At 31.3% G+C, this 20,151-nt stretch overlaps 3 protein-coding genes and 1 non-coding gene across 6 annotated transcripts; 2 read left to right on the forward strand and 2 right to left on the reverse strand.

Moving 5' to 3' along the window:
* Positions 1-1,575: 1,575 nt before the first annotated feature.
* LOC111013215 (THO complex subunit 4D-like) lies at positions 1,576-2,853 on the reverse strand. The gene is made up of 4 exons (XM_088128144.1): positions 2,713-2,853; positions 2,452-2,609; positions 2,307-2,375; positions 1,576-1,854 (listed from the first exon to the last, which is right to left on the reverse strand). Exons 1-4 carry the CDS (start codon positions 2,819-2,821, stop codon positions 1,738-1,740), a joined length of 453 nt encoding a protein of 150 aa, XP_087984270.1. The 5' UTR covers positions 2,822-2,853; the 3' UTR covers positions 1,576-1,737.
* A 2,089-nt stretch (positions 2,854-4,942) lies between these two features.
* Positions 4,943-8,590, forward strand: LOC111013318 (exosome complex exonuclease RRP44 homolog A). 2 transcript variants are annotated; one of them, XM_022287751.2, is made up of 7 exons: positions 4,943-5,212; positions 5,518-5,697; positions 5,779-5,927; positions 6,506-6,561; positions 6,839-6,961; positions 7,110-7,242; positions 8,279-8,590. In XM_022287751.2, exons 2-6 carry the CDS (start codon positions 5,644-5,646, stop codon positions 7,130-7,132), a joined length of 405 nt encoding a protein of 134 aa, XP_022143443.1. In that variant the 5' UTR covers positions 4,943-5,212; positions 5,518-5,643; the 3' UTR covers positions 7,133-7,242; positions 8,279-8,590. The 2 variants fall into 2 exon arrangements, 1 of the variants encoding a protein (XP_022143443.1); XR_002601662.2 differs by having other exon boundaries at positions 4,944-5,212; positions 5,819-5,927.
* A 5,481-nt stretch (positions 8,591-14,071) lies between these two features.
* Positions 14,072-14,144, reverse strand: TRNAR-CCU (transfer RNA arginine (anticodon CCU)). Its single transcript has one exon. It is a non-coding gene; the product is annotated as a tRNA-Arg (tRNA).
* Positions 14,145-15,387: 1,243 nt separating this feature from the next.
* On the forward strand, positions 15,388-17,476 carry LOC111013192 (HMG-Y-related protein A). Of its 2 annotated transcripts, none has more exons than XM_088126850.1 (2): positions 15,388-15,620; positions 16,735-17,476. In XM_088126850.1, exons 1-2 carry the CDS (start codon positions 15,570-15,572, stop codon positions 17,233-17,235), a joined length of 552 nt encoding a protein of 183 aa, XP_087982976.1. In that variant the 5' UTR covers positions 15,388-15,569; the 3' UTR covers positions 17,236-17,476. The 2 variants fall into 2 exon arrangements, with proteins under 2 accessions (XP_087982976.1, XP_087982977.1); XM_088126851.1 differs by having other exon boundaries at positions 15,394-15,620; positions 16,744-17,476.
* The last annotated feature ends 2,675 nt before the right edge of the window (positions 17,477-20,151 follow it).

Consider the following 20,151-nt stretch of genomic DNA (forward strand, 5'->3'; position numbering starts at 1 on the left):
ATTCTCTTATCAACCTATTTGATAGCGCACCTATTCGTCTTCATTTCGAAAAGAATCACCAGAGGTTAGCCAAAGAAAATAGATAAAGGATAAGAGAGAAGAGACAAACATTGCAGACTGCATCTATTGGAACTACAGTACAACTTATCCAAAGTTTTATTACAATATTATTTGTGAATTTCGAGTAGTCCAAATGACAGATTGATCCAAACAAAATAGTTGTAACTACTCAAAAGTAACCAATCAAGTAGATTGCTATTAGAGAACTATGAGTCATAGGCCTCTCATTCTATACATTCATAGTAGAAGGAAGAAGGTTGGCTGTTAGCTGTTTAACTTGGTTGATGGTTTTTTTTGTTGGATAAGAAACTTTCCACGCCTTTCATAAATCAAAAAACAAAAGGTTACAACAAAAGGCTGGGGTAGAGGCAACCCTACCCAAAAAAAGCTAAACAAACTTTTTCCAATTGTTCGTGAACAAGGAAAGGTTGTAATTACAAAAGAATTTTCTATAATTAGTACACCACCAAGATGCAATGTGTTGTACGTTCCTACAAAAAATATCAAAAGGAGTAGTTCTATCCTCAAAAACTCAAGAATTCATTTCTAACCAAATGTGCCACAGAAGAGCTCTAGAGGCACACTTCTATATAAATTTTGCCTTTTTAGGGAGCATCCAACCATGGAGAACTTCTGAAAGCGAGTCATCTACTCGTTTTGACCTACGAGAAAATACCAGCCTCTGGCCGCAAATTGATAGTGAGTGAAAATATGATCAATATTTTCAGTACTTTTAATGCAAAGGCGGCACACCGAGGGAGAAATCAACCAATTGCTGCACTTCTTTTGGGTAAATCATGCATGTCAAGACTTCTATGAGCTAGAGATCATAGGAACACCTTAATCTTCTTAGGAGCTTTGAAACTCCAAACTATCGAAATAAGTGAGGATTTTAAAGAAGGGTTGCATTCCACCATTTATGCTCGGAACATAGTCTTTCAATGAAAGTCCTAATCGACTAACTCATAGGCCTCTCCGAAGTCTAACTCAAAGAATCTATCATTGAGTCTTGCTCCTTATCAACTCACCAGCTATTTCATTGGTAATAAGAATGGAGTTTATTGTTGGCCTGAAATCCCAGTCATGTCACCTTAGGGAATGAGGCAGATGATAATTTCCCCTTGGGGAATAAAAAGCAACTTAAAAGTAGCAAGATAAAAATGACAAAGAAATAGAATAAAATACGGTAACTTTCTACCTCCCAGGGTCACTAGTTATAAAATGCAAAAAAATAAATGGGTAAAGGGACATCAAAGGAAGAGAGAAATCATCACTATAGTATTACTTCATTGCTATCTAATTGGAGAGCTTTTTTTAAATCCCTCATGGTTTCCCTTTTGTATATAATTTCATATCATCGTGAAATTATTTCTTGTCAGAAGAAAAGAAAAGAAAAGGAAAAAAAAACTAAAATACTACAAACGTTAGAACAGTCCAGTGACGTTTATACGTTCAGAAACTGGCACGTGAGTATTATCACCAAGAATTTCAATCTTTTTTTTTTTGGATACGAGACGAATTTCATTGATAGCATCACATTACAAAAAATAACAAATCCTATCCAATGAAGTTACAAAAAACTTCTCCAATTAGATATAAGAGAGTTCAAGTTGTAGTTATTGGAAGGAGGTACATATTTACACCAAGATGAAGCCAAAAAAAAAAGGATAAAATCAATTAGTTGTTACCAAGAATTTCAATCTTCAATGGCTTCCCATCCAGTAACACATTGTTATAGCGCTTCTGAGCAGCAAATGCATCACTTCTACGAGTATATACCACCTCTGCCAAGCCCTTTAATGAACAATGGAAAGTTTATCAGCCAACTAAAGCTTGTTAAGAGAACCATCCATAATCCAATTAAGAACACATTTTAAGCCCAAGTACAACAATTATCATATTTGCGGATAAATTCCATGTCAACTTAAAAGAAACTAAATATGAATTAGGGGTGAACAAGTAAATCTAAAGAACTTACCAAACCAACGGGTTTAAACCTACATTCAGCAGAAGTTGGTTTTTGAATTCATAACATGTAATCTAGTATCAACAATATGAACTTAGCTCAGCTCAGTGGTAATTAACACCTATTTCTGACCAAAAGATCATGAGTTCGAATTCTCTCACTCCATTTTTGTGAGTCTATACTACAAAAATAACATTGATACTTGATATGGGAAAAACTAAAAAGCCAAACAGCAACACATTACTGGAAAGTTTTACAAAAAGATAGTGTAGGAACTTACACATGGACGGCCATTTTTGTCATAATGAATTGCAAATCTTTTCAGGTCTCCAACAGCAGAGAACAACTCCTGAGTTCACCGTAAGGTTACAAGAGAATATTAATCGAAATCATCTTTAGTCAAATATATATGGCTTAAGTTGTACCATTATGTCTTCTTTGGTCACCCCAAAATTCAAGTCGGAAACGTACAACTTTGTGCCAATTTCAATTCCAGAAATCCCTGAAGCTCTAAGACTGTCTTCAAGTAAATCATGCTGCCATTGAACATTCTTCATTCTGCGTGGGGGCTGATGAAAGCATGCTGATAAGAATCCAGATGGGGAAAACACATATCAGCTTATTAATCGACAATAATATAATTCTCCACTCTTGACAGTCCTTTGAAAGTTACCCATATAACCCACATGTATTCAATATTTGCAAAGATAATGGTACAAATACACCAGATGACGATTCCGACAAGAGAGTGAGCCGCAATGAGATTCTCCATAGAACAACAATTTTACTGATCATCTTCTTTTAGAGTTACTATAGTAATGTTATTTGAGATCCCCATGAGCATGTATTTTCAAGGAATATCAGGTTCTCAAGCATATATATGCATTAAATATCGACAGTTTAAAGCTAATTGAGCAAGCAGATGGTCGTGCATTTATGTTGAGATTACGAACCGACCCTATCACTACTCTTCCACCATTAAAAGACCCACCTGCTCCACGCCCACAACGGGCCCTACGTCGTGCTCTGAGCTTCTTACGGTTATTCTTCTTTATCACAGCCTCTCGTGAGATATCCACAGGCGTAGCCATTGGTTTGTATAAGAAGAAATAGAATGATAAAAAAAGAAGTCCTGCAGAAAGGTAAGATAAACATCACACGTTACTTGCATGGAAGTTAATAAATCAATACTTCATTTGATGTATCAAACTGTATTCAATATTACTTGAAAATTACCTCATCGTCCTACTCAACATCCATCTTCAACAAAAACATCCATCTTCAACAAAGCTCACCGGTAGAAAGGTGGTCTTCCATCACAGTTGTGAACAGTAAAAAAGTTTGGAGAAAAAAAAACTTCATAAATGATGGGGGCGCGTTTTTGACGGGAAAAAACGTTATTTTTCGGATTTTGTAAGTTTTATGACGGTTAAAAACTGTCATGAAAACCGAATTTGCAATGACAGTGAAAAATTGTCACAAAATGGTGGAGGCGCGATTTTGGCGGAAAAAAACGACAATTTACGAAAATTTTCATCTTTTATGACATTTTATAATTGTCAATAAAAATAAACAAATTTCAAGTATTCTGTGACAGTTACCTAAACCATCTTGAGAATCCACGACATACAAAAAGTGTCACAAATGATTTTAAGCACGTTTAATTTCAGTCGGAAAAACTGTAGTTTTATGGATGATATTAGTTACTCGGGATCCTCCGGTTGTATCGAGTATAGATTTATGATTAATAGTTTCCCCAAATACTCATGAAATAAGTAGAAAATTGTATTTGGTATAGTGATCTGCTTCTTACCATGCATAATTGTCCCCTTCCTACTCGGTCCCGAGTTTAGCCCAATGGACTTCAATTATGGACACACCAAACATCATCTTCCTCGTGCCGTTGTTCAAGATTCGTTACCTTGATGATCCAAATTCATATATTCAATTGCCAACGATACAAGAATTATGAGTTTTTTCCGATAAAAATTTTGTTTTTATATATTACCACTTTTGACGGGTTTTGAAATTTTGGGAGAGGTTTATATTCCGGACTATTTTAATATATAGTTGGACAAAGTTTATTCTTAATTTTTTTTTTAAATTACCACTCCCGACTATTTTTAGAAAAAAGTCGGCATAATACACTTTATACGAATATTTTAATAAATTGTTGGACGCTATTATTTTTAATTTTTTTGTTCAAATATTACAATTCTCGACTTTTTTGAGAAAGAGTCGAGAAAAGTGGAATTTCCTAATTATGGAGATATGTTATTTATAAAAGTATACTCTTGTTTTTAAATTAAAAAGTTTTAAAATTTTTGTTTTTTTAAAATAATGACCAAACTAAAGGTTTTTACAATTTCTTTAAATAGTAAATAAATTGCATTTTTCGCCCAGCCTCATTGCCATCACTGAGCTCCGTAGGTTTGTCGTTCGCAATCCCCCATATAGTTTAGAGATGAAATTGAAATGACTCTCTCCAATTAGATTGAAATTGTGACAGACTTTTGTAATGCCCCGACATTTAGAGTAGTGCGATCTCGAACTTTCGAGGAAGAAAGTTTTTTTTGGGTAGTTTGTAACGCCCCGCGTTCTTGATTTTTTCCTAAGCTGATATTTAAATTCTTATAGTTTCTAAATTTAGAGTTCTAATTTTGGATAAATTAAAATTAAGTTTAATTTTATCGAATTATGATAAATTAAGTTTTCAAATTTTTGGAAAGAGATCTTTAATTAAATCTTAATTCAAAGTTTTTGTAAATCAATTTTTCCTTTTTGATTTTATTATTGGTTTAACAAAAATGGATGAAGATTTACGCTATTGTTTAATGTCTTGAGTACATTATTTTGGTTTATTATTTCTTTTGGTAAAAAAAGAAAAGAAAGGAAAACGAAAAGGGAAAAAGAAAAAAAAATTAAAAGAAACCAAAACCCTACCTTCCCTTTCTCCTTCTTCTTCTCTCCCTCCCTCTTGTTGCAGCCGCCCAGCCCACCACTTTTCCCACAGCATCCGAACGACGTTTCTCCTCCCTCGGATTGCGACGCACAACCCTTGTTACGATTTGAATAAACCCCACTCCAAGTTCAAAAAGCAAGCTCATCGCACAATTCAAGGAAGCAGCTACAAGTATTTCTGGCTGCTTATTTGCAAGCCTCACTGTTTACAAATTTGATTTTCAGGTACTCGGTCTTCCGGTTCTCGTTTTTAAATTCGTCATTGTTTGGTTCTCCAGCTTGTCCGATTGGTTTAAGGTATTGGGTTAGCGGTTTTGGCAATTTCAATTGGTTTTATATGTGATGGGTTCATTGAGTTGTAGACATTATGTTGATTTTCGTACTTTTTCTGCCGCAATTTCCTGTTGTTTTAGTGATTCGCCAATCTTTTAGGTTGTTTTTTGCTTTTGGGTAATTGCCATACTCCGAAAAGAAAATTAATGAGTTGTCTCATTTAAGAATCTGACTCAAATTCATGATTGTTCTTGTAGCTTTCAGTGTGTAGTGGAGTTTATCAAGTAGGCCCTGAGGTCCTTCATCTTAACGAAGGGGGTAGTTCAGATATAGGGTTCTGCGAGTAGCACGGAAAATAAGAGTTGAAGCTGCTGTCAGTAAACATGTTGCATAACAAGTCGTTTGTGAAAAAAACGAAGTCTGTGAAGGTGATGAAGGTCGGTAAATCACTAATCTTGGGTCTAATTTTATACATCTCATTACTTTCCTTTTTTTTTAATCGTTACTTTTTTTTTAAGCTTGAGAATCCGGCTATTGATGACGTGGTTATGCTATCAGTTGTGCTGGACGAGATTAAGAACAAGAACTTGTCTATTTACAATAGAGTTAGAGCTCTCTGCAGTAATCCACTGAGGAGATTCTTTGTCTTCTCCAACAAGCATCACAAGTAGGTTCTTGATTACCCTTTCACTAATGCTGCCTTTGACAGTCATCTACGATTGATATTGTACTGTAAATTTAAAACATTTATCAATGTTATTTATTTATTTTTTGTTTTGACAATAGTATAAATTCACGCTTGGTTGGAGTTTGAAAATCTATCCTCTCTCATTATGTTTCTGAGTTACACGGGAATTCAGGATATTGCTATTTGCTAATATCAATCTATAATTAGAATCTGTGAAGTGTGAAGCCAATTAAGCAGTTGATTGTTGCTGCCTTTGGTTTGAACTTCAAACCTGTACGTAAATTGAGCAAGTGATTTTATGTACCTTGTGTAAAAATTGAAAGAAACAACCAATTACAAGAGCTTTTCTAGGGATGAGGCTGATTATGGTAATGGTTGAATGAGATGCGATGTTAAGGTTTTGGATAGAAAATGAACCCTCAACTCTAATACGCAGTGTTCCACTATAAATTTTTTTGTAATATCAGATGGCATGAAGTATTAAAATCTATATGAAAAAACATGCACTTTCATGGTGGATATATTTTTGAGCTTCCTTTAAATCATTGTTTTGGCAGGGATACATATGTTAAGGAGATGAGTGGAGAAAGTAAAAATGATCGAAATGATAGAGGTATTCTCTTGAAATTACGAGATCTGATGCTTTAGTGTTCATATGCTGAAGCTAAACTACATATATTTTTATTCATCCTCTCTTTACCACTTATACAATATTTACCTATGATACATATTCAAATACGTCCATCCATACTTACTTTCTAATTCATTGTTTACTGTAACTGTCAATCTATTTTGCATGTTTTCATAACTTTTTTTCCCCTAAAAGTTAATAACTGTGGGAAATACTTACTTAAATGATGTTGACTGTTATCTCCAACATTGTGATTCAGCAATTCGTGTGGCTACTCAGTGGTATCAGAAACACCTTGGTGGTGCAACTCGTGTTCTAGTCGTAATAAATGACAGAGAGAATAAGAGGAAGGCTATTGAAGAGGGAATTTATGCAGAGACAAGTATGTGTTGAGTGTTCTTTTGATGTCTTTATGTGTTGAGTGCTTGTAATGATTATACTCTTTTTTTTCCTCGTGTCATATACTTAGCTCACTTGGTTCTGAGAGTTTGTCTGTTTTCCCTAAGTTTTGGTTTTTATTTTGTCCACAGAGACAGATTTGGGGTTGGATTAATTCCAAGACTTCTACCACTAGGAGAGATATGCGTGGAGTTGTAAGAGCTGAAATGTTTGGTCAGTTGACAAGTGGCCTGGAGAGTGCTTAAAACAAGCTCAAAGAAGAAGGTCTGAATATCTTTATTCCTTTCAATCTGTTGCCTTATTTTAAGTTTGGTTTATATAGCTATGCTATACTTCAATGATCCAGAGAATAGCTTAATAGATGTTTTGGATTTGGTAAGAGAAATCAAATGATAATTAAATGACCTGTATATAATTCTCATACTGGAAGTACCCGAGTTGGTAAATGATAACTAACTTTAACTATTTGGCATTTAGAACAAAAGTATCCGTGCATCACGTCCCTTGCATGAGGTTATAATGACTGCTATCTCAATTTAGTAATGTGGTCTACCTGTAAGTATTTCCATGCTTATGTGTTATTTTGCAACTGATGGATTGCGGGGGGCTGTGGAGTGGGCTGGGGGGGGGGGGGGGGCATTTTCCTCGTGTCTTTGCCGCTTCCCCTATTCCTCTTGAAATTCTTTGAGATTGGTTCTTGCTGGGTCGAATGTCCTCATCACTAGGCTCACAAGTTTTTAAGGTAGGGTTTATAAAATTTCAAGCAACATTTGTGAATCTTCATGAAACAAAAATTTATGTCAAAGTCTAACGAAGAAGCGGCTTGACCATGAGCTTGAGCTTGACCCAGTCCAATAAAATCCATCATTTCATCACAAGGCAGCGTTTGTTTTGATTGTTCTTCCTCCGACTCCTCCACATGATCCATTTCTCATCAATCTTTCGAAAACCAAGCTTTCAAACGTGGCACAGACGTTTCATTTTCATAATTTTTACCAAGCCCGGGCACCCCTCTTTTCCCTTGGACTCAGTCCCCCGTTTGTTTTGATTTTGGTTTTGAAATGGGTGAGGTTGAGAATCGGAATATCCATCGGTTTAGGAATCGATTGCGGGTTTATGGGTTGGTGGTAGTGAGTTTGCTGTTTCAGAGTTTTCATTTGTGTTGGTCGCTGGATGAAGAAGGTAATTGATCTTCGTGAATTCTTCGGAGGCTTTAGTTTAAGGTTTTTAATCTTCTGTTCTGATGAAATCAGAGGTGATATTTGAAGGGGTTTTTGAATTGCTCTGTTCTATTTTGTAGGTTTGACTCTTCTCAAGTTCAGAGAGAGAGAGTTGTGAATGATCCATTTGGCGCTTTATCTAACTGGAATGATCACAAAGAAGATATTAATCCATGTTTTTGGTTAGGAGTTGAATGCTCGTATAGGAAAGTTGTAGTCCTGTATGTTCTTCACCTTTTTCATCTTCCTTTCTCCTGTTTTTGATTGTTGGGCCATTTTTTGTTGGGTTAGTAGTTACTTGGTATAGTTTGTTTATGTACAGGGTTGATGGACGTGAAAAACCTTCGTTGATGTATATATAATTTACTATATGTATACACTTTAAATTTGTAGGTGGGTTGGTGTACTAATGGATATATATGTTTTTGTATGTAAAATATGTCACAATTGACAGGTACAGGTACAACTATGGAAAGCGGTTTTTAATTACATTTATAAATGTCAACAAAATAGGTTTCGTGACAAAAAAAAAAACATTCAAAACCGTTTCTTGACAATTAAATGTTGACATTATTAAGTATATTATGATAGTTTTAAATTGTCGTTGTAAATCTTTTCGTGACATATATCGAATGTCATTATTTAATGTTGCATGACATTTTTAAATTGTCATTATGCAATATTTCGTGATAGTTAAAACTGGCAATATTGACTATTAAAACTATCACTACAAAAGTTTTCATGACAATTATAAATAATCGTTAAAACAAAGTTTATGTCAATCTTTAACCGTTGTTGAACACTAGTTCACGACAATTTATAAAATGTCGCCTTTAGATATTTATTGACAGGATGGCAAAAATATTTGATTGTTTTAGTGACACTAAGAAAATCTATTCATGACAAAGTATAACTGCAGTTGTAAATGCATTAATGATAATTTTTCAAATTTGTCATATTCTCCTCTTTCTTGACCTTAATAGATGACAATTAGATAATTGTCATAAATTACGTTAATGACAGAATTTAATTGTCATTGAAGACTGACTTTTTACTAGTGGCTCGACTAAGACTCGGAAGAGCCAAAGTAGATAATATCTAAAACAATTTGATGTACCAAGTCAAAGCTGAGGTTAACATAACCTATCAACCAAAGGACACGTTCTATATCTTTATGAATTTAACTTAATTAACACATCAATTATCAATCTAGAAGGTGATAGAAGTACATAAAAATGCAAATAAAGGCACAAATGAGCTCCACAACACTCTTAAAAACAAAGACAATAATAAGTAAAAAGTACAGCTTCATCTTCATCCACCCTTATACATCAGGAGAACTATGAAAATGAGAGTAAAGATGGAGATGTAGAGGACTAGAAGTCCAACAAAGGAGAAAAAAAGGACATATTTAGGACCGATAACCATTTTTTTACTGTTTTTTGTTTTTTAGTTTTTAAAATACAGGAGGTTATAACAATGGATTCAATTTTTTGTTTCTGGTTTTTCAAAAATAATTTTGAAATTCTATGTAAATTAAAAAAAAATAATGTAGTTTTCAAAAACTTATTTCTGTTATTCAAAATCTAATTTTTCTTTTCATACTAACTTTTTTTTTTCATTCTCACATTTATATCCAACAAATTTCTTTCTCACTCTAAATTTTTTTCTACAAAATTTATTTTCCTCTCTCTAAAATTTTCATATTTTAAATATTTATTATTATTTTTCTCTCTCAAATTTTCATCTTCATGTTTTTTTATTTTTTTTCTAACAGAGCACTCTAATTTATCTCTCTAAAAATTTAATATTTTCTCGAACTTTTTTCTCTCTACAATTTCATTTTTTAAAACTTTTTTTTTTCTCTTTTTAATCTAGTTTTCCTCTAAAAATTATATCTCAAAATTATATCTCATTTTCTCGTTCAATTATCTTTCACTATAACTTTTATTTATCTTTTTATTTATTTATATTTTGAATCTTGTTTTTTTCTTTAAATTTTTTCTCACTATAATTTTTCTTTTTCCTTCTAATTTCTTTTTTTTTTCTTTAATCTATCTTTTCCTCTTGACTTTACTTTTTTCTCTAAAATTTGTATCTTTTTGTATTTAAATTTTCTTTCACTAATTTCCCTTTTCTAAATCTTTTTCTTTATCTCTCCAAATTTTCTCTTTAAAAAACTTATTTCCATCCGTCTAAACTTGTATTTTGTGTTTCTACATTAGGGAACACAAAAATTTCTGTAAGGTTAGGTCTTTGCTCCAAAAATAGGAAATTCATGTCCCAAACCCGTTCCCGATTCCATTTCTTAATAATTAATATATATTTTATTAACATATTTAGTAAATTGTGAATAAAATATTAAATATTTTTTAAAACTAATTATTTATAATGTTAAATAATATTCTAAAAATAATTAATATATATTTATTACACATTTTTTAAAAATTCTAAAAATAATTACAGAATCGGTAACTTTTTTCGTGAATATCCAATAAAGATTATTTAACCTGGTTCTCGATTTCCGAACCGAAGAACGAGGTGGAGATGGTGGATTATAGATTTTCACGAGCACGAAAATGGGAGAGTGCATCTTCACTCCCGCCCCACACCGCAACATTGTCATCTCTATTCTAGATAGATTTTCTCTCTAATATATACTTCCAATTTTCTAACTTTTTAAAAACATAAAACTAAAAATGGTTACCAACCCTGTTTTGTTTTCTGTTTTTTGAAACCAAAAAATATTTATCAAACATTTTATTTTGGGAAAAACAGACAACAGAAAGACCAAAAACAAAATACTTATCAAACTGACCTTAGTTATCACTTAGATCTCTAGATCGTGATTATGAAGATTGTTTCAGTGATGTTGTGGGCTCTAAAAAATCAAATTATTTTCTTTTAACTCAATGCATAATTCTTAATATCAAAGATATATACATTGGCAAATAATTTACATTACATATTGTGGAGTTTATTAAAAAGAAAAAAACTGGCTTTTTCTGGCACGTCGAGCTTTTGGAAAAAAAAAAAAAAAAATTTATCCTCTTACACGACCGCATCCTTCGCGACTAAGACCACGATATTTTTTCCATCGAATCAAAATCAATCGATCATCGGAAATATTTTCTCCCCTTTTTGACTACTCGACTTACTTGCGAAATGTCCAAACTACCCTTCCCCGTATCTTCTTCTTTCAAATGTCTAAAGTAAAAGAAACTACCCTTTATCGTTTCATTTTGTTTCTCTTCTTGATCAAGGAACTATCCAACTTAGTAATATTAAGATGTGTATCTTATCTTGAACAACTAGGTTTGAATTGATACTTTTCTTTTCTTTCATTTTTTTTATCTCACTATTCAAAATCGAATTTAATTCTTTATTTATGTTTTAAACCAAAAAAACTTATTGTATATGTTGAAAAATCTATTATTAACATTCAATAACTCTCAAAACAAGATACTTATTTGAGTCGATGTGATATTTGTTGTAGTGACTCTTACTATCAAGTTAGATATATTATAGCAAAATATAAATAGATTCAATATCGGTAATATCTAAAATAGTTATGTCATATGTGCATGTATTTCAAAAGTTGTATTAAGTAAAAGCTGAATGTTAAATCTAATATGTATGTGTACTTAAAAAAATGCAAATATGTACCAGTATAAGTCGTGATCCAAGTGATGTGAAATGAATATAAGTTCCCTTCGGTACTTTTAGATTGTTTTCAACTAAGAACAATTTGATTATCAAATTAACTTTTCTTAACTTTATCGTTGAATTTAATGATCAAATATTGTTGTATGAGTTAAATATACATAGCTCTCTTTTTTTTCATAAAAATATAGCTCTCTTTTAGAGATGCAATATTTTGTGGGAGAGAATAAAGAAATAAGGAAGTTTGTAATGTCTCGAATTAATAAAATAATGAAGTTTATAGTAATCCTTCATCAAGTAAAGCGAAGCGAGTTCCTTAATTTTATCCGGAATGGAATGATTGTTATAATAATGAAAAAATATTTGATATTTCTCCCGATCAACAAAATATTATTGTTTCTTTCTACGTCGTGTGTTTAAATTAACTCATGTTAAAATTATTATAAAAACAAAGAAGAACAATAAAAAAAAAAACTATACATGGTCTAGCATATTTGATTCGGGATAAAATTTAAACACTATTGGAATATTATATTATAGAAAATAATAAGAGTTATTTTATTTTTTCCTTATAATAAGATATTGAAAACTAAGTCGAGCGATACTATATAATGTCGGAAAATGTAATTATTTTTAAATTATTTTACACTAATCGCCCAATATTAATTTGAAGACATCTCCAAATTAATTTCTATAATTTTAGGAAACATTTGACCTATTGAAAAATATAAAGGAAGTCCTTTTTGGACCCAAAAATATGTAAATAAGTTATTTGAATGTAAAATCATTAATAACAATTTAAGGGCATAAATGCATATATATTTGGTAGGGAAAATTTAACTCCAAAACAATTTAGGAACGTTAGCTATTAAAAGTAAAAACAAACAAATAAATAAAAGTAAAGAAACAAATACAATAATTGTTAATGATTTTAAAGTCAAATTAAGGAGTATAAGTGGAAACTGATGACTCGATTTGGTTGAGTTCAACTCTCTACATTGGTCGGATTGCTTTCATAAAATTAAAAAAAAAAAAAAAATCTAAATCTCAAGTTTTTTTCCCTAAACTATTTGGCATGTATTAATGTCGACATTTAAATGTCAGTTTACTACCGCTACCAATATCAAGGAGTAAATCGACATTTCTATAGTGTCACAAAAAGATATACAAAATATATAAATATCAACAAAATATTACTATAGAGATATAATATTTATATTAATAATTTGATGAGATTTTTATTTGTTAATTGAAATATTTGTTATGAATTTTTTATTTTTAAAATTTTTCTAATAATATCTATCGACATGACATTTTATCAATATTTCAATTATATTTCTATAATTCTTAATATTTAAAACGTAATTCTTAATATTTAAAACGTAAAATTTTAATATATCTATATCGATATTTAAAATCTTGCTTTTTAGATACTTATCTTAATTCTTAATATTTAAAATATAATTTTTTAGTCACCTAAAAAATGTTTGTTTTAGTCTCTACATAAAAACAAAATTTGGTCCCTTATGTTCAAATATTTGACAAGTAATTAACAACTTCTTAATTTTATAATTTTATAATTTTATTTATAAGCTTGATTCATTGTGTTGGTATGGTTACTTAATATTATCCGGAGACATTTTATTATTATTTTTTCTATTTAATATTCGTTCCTCCAATACTTGCTTATATAGTTAGATGTATACCAGTACAACAATGTGTTAATACACATTTTCATAGTCCTGTAATCTATTTATTCAAATTATTGACTATGAATTAACAACATTTAGATTTTATTTTTTACTAAAAAAGAAAAAAAATCTTAATTTCTCAAATTTAAAACTAATTCTTACTAATTTATTTTTTATTTTCTACTATTTTGTCAGTTAATTTGCTTACTAAAAATACATGTTTACCTGTCCATTTCAATATGATAATACACATTTTTTAAATTAAGTTATCTATTTATTAAAATAATTGATGAAGAATTAATGACCTATTAATTTTACGATTCTAAAATTTATTTATAATGTTTTATTTTTTATTTCCTAGTATTTAAAATATCAAATATATTTCAACTTTTAATTAAAACCAAAACAGTTATGGGACCGGTTTTGTAATTTTTCATTTTCCTTTAAATAAAATTTTAATAAAACCTTTTTTTTCAAGAATGCATGAAATAAAATAAAATAAAACTTCATTCCACGAAGCGCGCCAGGTAGGGATCGAACCTACGACTTTCTGCTTAGGAAACAGACGCTCTATCCACTGAGCTACAGGCGCTGGGTGATTCTCATTAGATATTATTAATATTTAAATAATTTACTATTCTGCTTTTATTTCGAACATCTTTTGAATTTTTAGAAGACAAAATTAGACGTTTTTGGAAATTATTATTTTAGTTTCTAGAGTTTGATTGTAATTTTAAAATATATATCATGAATCAAATAAACCATAGTATATAAATTCAGGTTTAGGTATTGTTTTGACTTCTAAAATTTCATATTTATTTTATACCTTTAAAACTTACAAACATTTTGTTTTAATCTTTAAATTTTCTATAAAAATTCATTTGGATCACTTTCATTAATAGTAAATTATTTATCAAATTCATGATATAAACCTATATATATTCATTTATCAAATCAATAAATCTCTACCAAAAGAAGTATTTGAAGTTAGATGTAGTAAGTTAAGTATCAGACTCTTCAGTAGATATATTTATCAATAAAAAATTAATAATGAGATATTTTTTATGCAAAGTTTATGAATTATAATAGAGTTTAGAATATAGTATTAGAAATATAATATGACTATAAAATGAACATTATAACTTTCACAGATAACGACGTTACTTATGTCTTTTTAAGTTGACATAATATTTGAAAGTTAAAAGGCTATTGCTGACTATAGTTCAAGTTTAATTTTAATTTCTATCCAATTTCAATTTAATTCATATGATTTAGGCTTAGTGTGATGGTGTAGCTAAGGCTTGAAAATCCATTTATCTTTTATCTTGTTCTATTTTTTTTCACTTAAATCAAATTTAATATAGATAGCTAACCCAAGTAGCCAATTAAGAAAATACAACTTCATTACCATGTAAAAACAATCCTTATATATTAAAATTATAAAGATTAAATTGAAAACTAAAATAGGATTTAAATTATATATTTGGAAAGGAAAACAGAAAAAGGAAAAAAATGATATTATAATCAAAGGACATTTAAGTGGTCAATTCCAAAAATCTTTGTTGGTTGCATTTGCCACTTGCGAGGGACCAACGGGTATCCCTAGTCTCATCTCACCAGCTGAAAGCTAAATAAATAGGGGCAAAACCGTAATTCCGCCGAACTAGGTTTTCAAAAAGACTGTACCACGTCATCAATCCGTGCAGAACTCCGATCGCCAATCACGGACCGTCCGATCGTCATCCATTAGAAGATTCCAGCTGTTCATCACGAATTCACATCAAAATTTGAAAAAAAATTAAAAAAATCAAGACTTTAATAACCAAAAAAAAAAAGGGGAAAATTTCTCAAAATCCCTTTTCGCAAATCTGTGCTCAAATCAAACAGTTACAGGCAAAAAAAAAAAAAAATAAAAAAAATTTCAACAGCAGAAGCAGGTTTCTCTCTCTCTCTCTCTCTCTCTAGCTGCTTTGTGGGTTACTCTCCCCCTTCTCTGTAGGCTGCATCTCAAATTTCAATGGCGACTGGAGGAGTTAATAAACCTCCATCACTCCCCCCTTACCCAGAGGTACATTCGTTTCCTCTCTCTCTATTACAAATTCACACACCCACCAAGAAAAAATGATGTAACTTTTTTTTTGCAGTTTTTTTTTTTTTTGTCTTAATTCTTCCTCATGTTCTGCTCACTGCCTCCAATTTGTTTGAATTTGTTCTGGGTTTGTGAGTTTGTGTGTAAATTTGTTCTTAAATTAGGGTTCCTTGTGATTTGTTTTTAATTTTGTGTGTTGTGAGTGAATTTCGTTTCCTTGTTCTTTGATGATTTGATGATTTGATGAACTGGGGAACATCCTTCTTTCCTTGAGTTTTCTCGCATTTCCTTATCGAATCTGGCATTTCTTTTGGAGCAAATATTCGGAGATTTATTATTATTGTTATTTTTTGTTTCGAGAGGCATTAAAGTTTGGTTAATTCAGCTGAGGGTCTCATTTTTTCAGTTCCTGTTGAAATACTTTTTGTTAGATGCGATTTTTGAAGAGCGAAAAGACATTCAGCTTCCCCTTGATGATTTGTTCCTATTATTCTTTTTGAATTATACTTCACTTCCAACGTCCATTGAGAAATGACTTTTAGTTTTGAATTTTATTTGAAATGAGAGAAGATTTGAGATGAATCATGAATGTGAGTACAAATTTTTGTTCGGATATTCTCTAAAACTTAAAAAAAAAAAAAAGAAGAGGATTTGAGCTATATGATATTTTGATGTAAATGAGAAGTTAAAGAATGAAGAGGTTAGATTTGTAGTTAGAACTCTGAAACAAGGCAACATCTCTAGTAAAAATATGATTTGACACTACATTTTAGAGATCCGTGGAAATTATCTGGGATTTGACTAGGTTTAATACTTGTTCCTGGGGTTCCGTCTCTAGGAGCTTTTGTAATTATCAGATAGGTGTTCTTTTTTTGGAGTTGTTTTCTTTAGTGGGCTTCCTTGTAAGGCTGTTTTTTATATGCTCGTGTTCTTTTCATTTTTCTCAATGAAAGTTTTGTATTAAAAAAAACAAACAAAAAAGTATTTTGATTTGAAATCTCTTTTTAGATCTTCAAACCATTGAAGATGATAAAAATGGATCATGAAAGTAAAAATAAGGTTGGAACACCATTTTTGATGGAGGTTTTTTAAGATATTGCAGATGATATTTAGGGCTATTGAAGCATTGAATAGTGACAATGGCTCCAACAAATCCACGATATCAAAGTACATAGAATCAACTTATGGAAACTTGCCCACTGGGCACTCATCTCTGCTCACACACCATTTGAACATGATGAAAGCCAGTGGGGAACTTGTGTTTTGGAAGAACAACTACATGAAAAGGGACCCCACGGCACCTCCCCGGCGGGGGCGTGGCAGGCCTCCAAAACCAAAGGTGCCTCTGCCGTCCAATGTGGCATTATCCCCACCAAAGCCCAGAGGCCGCCCACCTAAGGACCCCAATGCACCTCCACAGCCACCGAAGCCAGTGACGATGAAGGTATCTTCTGGGACTGGGAAACCAAGAGGACGACCGAGGAAATTGGCTCGGCCAACGTCCATCACAGCACCTCCAGCACCGAGCGGGAGGCCCAGAGGTCGGCCTCCCAAGGCGAAGGCTCCATTGACTGAAGTTGGCGTTCAACAGTAGACTGTTGCAGTGCAGTGTTAATTGGTAGTGCCTTGACTCTCTCTCTCTCTCTCTCTCTCTCTGTTGATGTGTGAGCAGTTGTAGATGTAGAACTAGTATTAGTTTGTTGTGGGTGTGGGTGTGGGTGTGGGTGTAATTCATGTAAAATGTGGTGTAGTGGCTTGTGAGGCTCTGTTGCTTTCCAATTTACAAAGTGAACATTGACCTGTGCTAATCATAATCTCTCTTAGTGTTTCAATCATTTGTATGTTGACAAGTCTTTGAGTTTCTTGACAACTAAATAAAGCCCAAATAGTTGTTTCACAAGGGATTAGTAGTGTCAGACTCTCATAGGCTAGGACATGCGAAAATATCTTAAAAAGCCTACAAAAGAGACGAGAAAATCATATGGGGTTAGATTGCTTGTGCATCACTAGACAAATCCTATTTAAAATGGATGGGGTGTGAGTTTGTCACATGTTTGATAAGCTGTTACGATAAAAGCTCATAAACTATGTTTGTTGTCGACCAGGTTTTTCTCCTTGTCAAAACGTACTTAACTTATTTGTGGGAATTGTTGAGGTTGCAAGATGTGCAAACAAAGTTCAACGTAGGGTACGAAAGTGATCATGATATATAGATGAGGACAACTATTTACTTTGGTATGAGGCTTTTTGGGTGAAACCAAAAGCAAAACGTGAGGGTTATTGGAGAGATATTTGGTATACGAGAGGTATCGTTGTCTTTAACAGGAATAAGTTAGGTTGGGATTCAAAAGAATGGGGTAAAGTGATTAGTTTCATAACGAAGAAGCAGAAAGACAGCAGCAGCGATTCATGAAAGTTATCGTTGTACTTTTGTGGACGAGCTTCATCCGAAGTGGACGAGCTTCATCTGAAGAAAACCGAGCGATAGATAAGTCTAAAAGGCTAGGATGGCTTCATTTTCTGTGCTCCCATCCCAGTTTATGTACTTTTGATAGATGGTTGAGGACCATATTGATTATGTGAAGTCAAAGGCCAATTTGGCCCACTTGATGGGGTATTGAATGATCTGTTTTAGTATGTTTGGAAGATGGATAATTGAAAGGATCTTTTCAACAGAGTGCTTCCTGAATCAGTACTTCTGACTTGTGAGGATCCAATATTACTGTTTTTTCTCTGCAGCATGGGACCAGACAGCATTAAGGAATGGGGAATTGGAATTTCAAATTAGAGAGAGGAGAGAGAGAGAGACGTGATTAATAAATAGCAAAATTGATTTTGTATCAAATATTTTTGTAGTGATAAATAGTTTCATTGGAGCCCATGTATCAAATAATTTACTGATTTTGGAATGATTTTTTAGAGTAACATTTTAAAGTAAAATACACATTTTATAAAAAAGTGTTTCATCTAAAAGGTTAATCCTTAATAAATATATATATTGAAAATAACTCTTAGTATATAGTTCATCCTAAAAAAAAAAAAAAAACTCATTATATAGTTATTCACACACATATACTATTACCATACTCTATATCAATTTTAGTCAAATAATAATAATAATAAATACTCTATAGCAATTAATTTATGAGTAATAAATTATTGACTTTATCACTTAATTTTGTAGATAATGATTGGCTATATAATAAAGTTTTATAGGCAATCAATAATGGAATATATCATAAATTTATGGGCAGTTAATGTTCCACTAAATATCTCATTAAATAATTTTTTGAAGCGATTAATGGTTTGACTATAACTAAATGTTTAGCCTAATTGGGTTGACTGGATAGTATTAATATAAATAAGCATTAATAATATTTTAGGTAGAAAAAATGTGCCAATAAATTTCATTTCATTGTTATTTTTCAAAATTCACTAAATTAATTTATGTGAGTAAAACTCTCTGATAACAAAAATTCTACTGCATTTTCCTCTGTGCCTTTGACCCATCCCGATTCATTTCCCAACCATAAATTTTAAATATTATACATATATTTACTTACTTTTATAACTAAATTTTTGTTAAAAATAATAAACATTTTTAAAACTTATTAGTTCAATTTAAAAAAACAATATAATTAAGTAATTCTTAAAAAATAAAAATAATATACGAGACATGAATTTTTCTTCGTTGGGATCCCGATCACCATGCGAGGAATCTTTGTTCCACCCCATTGTCATCCTTATGATTCTCTCTTTCTCTACTACTTTCATACACAAACTTAATTTATTTTTTTAATATATTTCCATCTTTGCATGGCCCTATAATAATTATATTTCATATTTGCATGGCCCTATCACATGATTTTATTTTATTAACTGTCTTATTTTAGTTATCAAATATTAATTACGGATTCACTATATTAATTAATTTTATTGGTAATTAATGATTGACTAAGTAATAATAGGGGATGGATCGCACGTGTTTAATGATGGTTAAAAAGTACTTTTGGTCCGTGTACTTTCGCTGAAATAATGATTTAGTTCCTATACTTTCAAATTGGTAGTAATTGAACCTTAATATGTAACAATTTAGTTCTTGTAATTTAAAATTGGTAACGATTTAGTCCTTATCGTGAAACTGTTTTGTTAAGTTTTTTAATATATAGATTGATAAACTAAAGAGGAACTAAATATGTCTATAAATTAGAAAGCTTAAATTGTTATATGATAAAATTTAACACTTAATTTTAATAATTTTTTTACGATAGAGACTAAATTGTTACGAATTTTAAACTACCGGGATAGAATCATTACAAGTTAAAGTTCAGGGACTATATTGTTACTTTAGTAAAAGTTTAGGGACTATATTGTTACTTTAGTAAAAGTACAGGGACTAATTGTTACAAACTAAAGTTCATGGATTAAATTGTTACTTTAGTAAAAGTAGAAGGACCAAATGTGTCTTTTAACCTTTAATGATTAACCATATGCTCCAAATTAGTCATTT

This window comes from Momordica charantia, assembly GCF_013281855.1.
Source record: "Momordica charantia cultivar OHB3-1 chromosome 8 unlocalized genomic scaffold, Mcharantia_2.0 BLBB01000008.1, whole genome shotgun sequence".
NCBI lineage: Eukaryota > Viridiplantae > Streptophyta > Magnoliopsida > Cucurbitales > Cucurbitaceae > Momordica > Momordica charantia.

Excerpts from the sequence above, each read along its gene's own strand:
- LOC111013215 (XM_088128144.1), bottom strand. The coding sequence starts at position 2,821 with ATGATCAGTAAAATTGTTGTTCTATGGAGAATCTCATTGCGGCTCACT. Across the intron at positions 2,376-2,451 it reads TGACCAAAGAAGACATAATG|GAGTTGTTCTCTGCTGTTGG; the intron begins GTACAACTTAAG and ends CGGTGAACTCAG. Across the intron at positions 1,855-2,306 it reads ACAAAAATGGCCGTCCATGT|GGCTTGGCAGAGGTGGTATA; the intron begins GTAAGTTCCTAC and ends TGTTCATTAAAG.
- LOC111013318 (XM_022287751.2), top strand. The coding sequence starts at position 5,644 with ATGTTGCATAACAAGTCGTTTGTGAAAAAAACGAAGTCTGTGAAGGTG. Across the intron at positions 5,698-5,778 it reads AGTCTGTGAAGGTGATGAAG|CTTGAGAATCCGGCTATTGA; the intron begins GTCGGTAAATCA and ends TTTTTTTTTAAG. Across the intron at positions 6,962-7,109 it reads GGGAATTTATGCAGAGACAA|AGACAGATTTGGGGTTGGAT; the intron begins GTATGTGTTGAG and ends TTTTGTCCACAG.
- LOC111013192 (XM_088126850.1), top strand. The coding sequence starts at position 15,570 with ATGGCGACTGGAGGAGTTAATAAACCTCCATCACTCCCCCCTTACCCA. Across the intron at positions 15,621-16,734 it reads CACTCCCCCCTTACCCAGAG|ATATTGCAGATGATATTTAG; the intron begins GTACATTCGTTT and ends AGGTTTTTTAAG.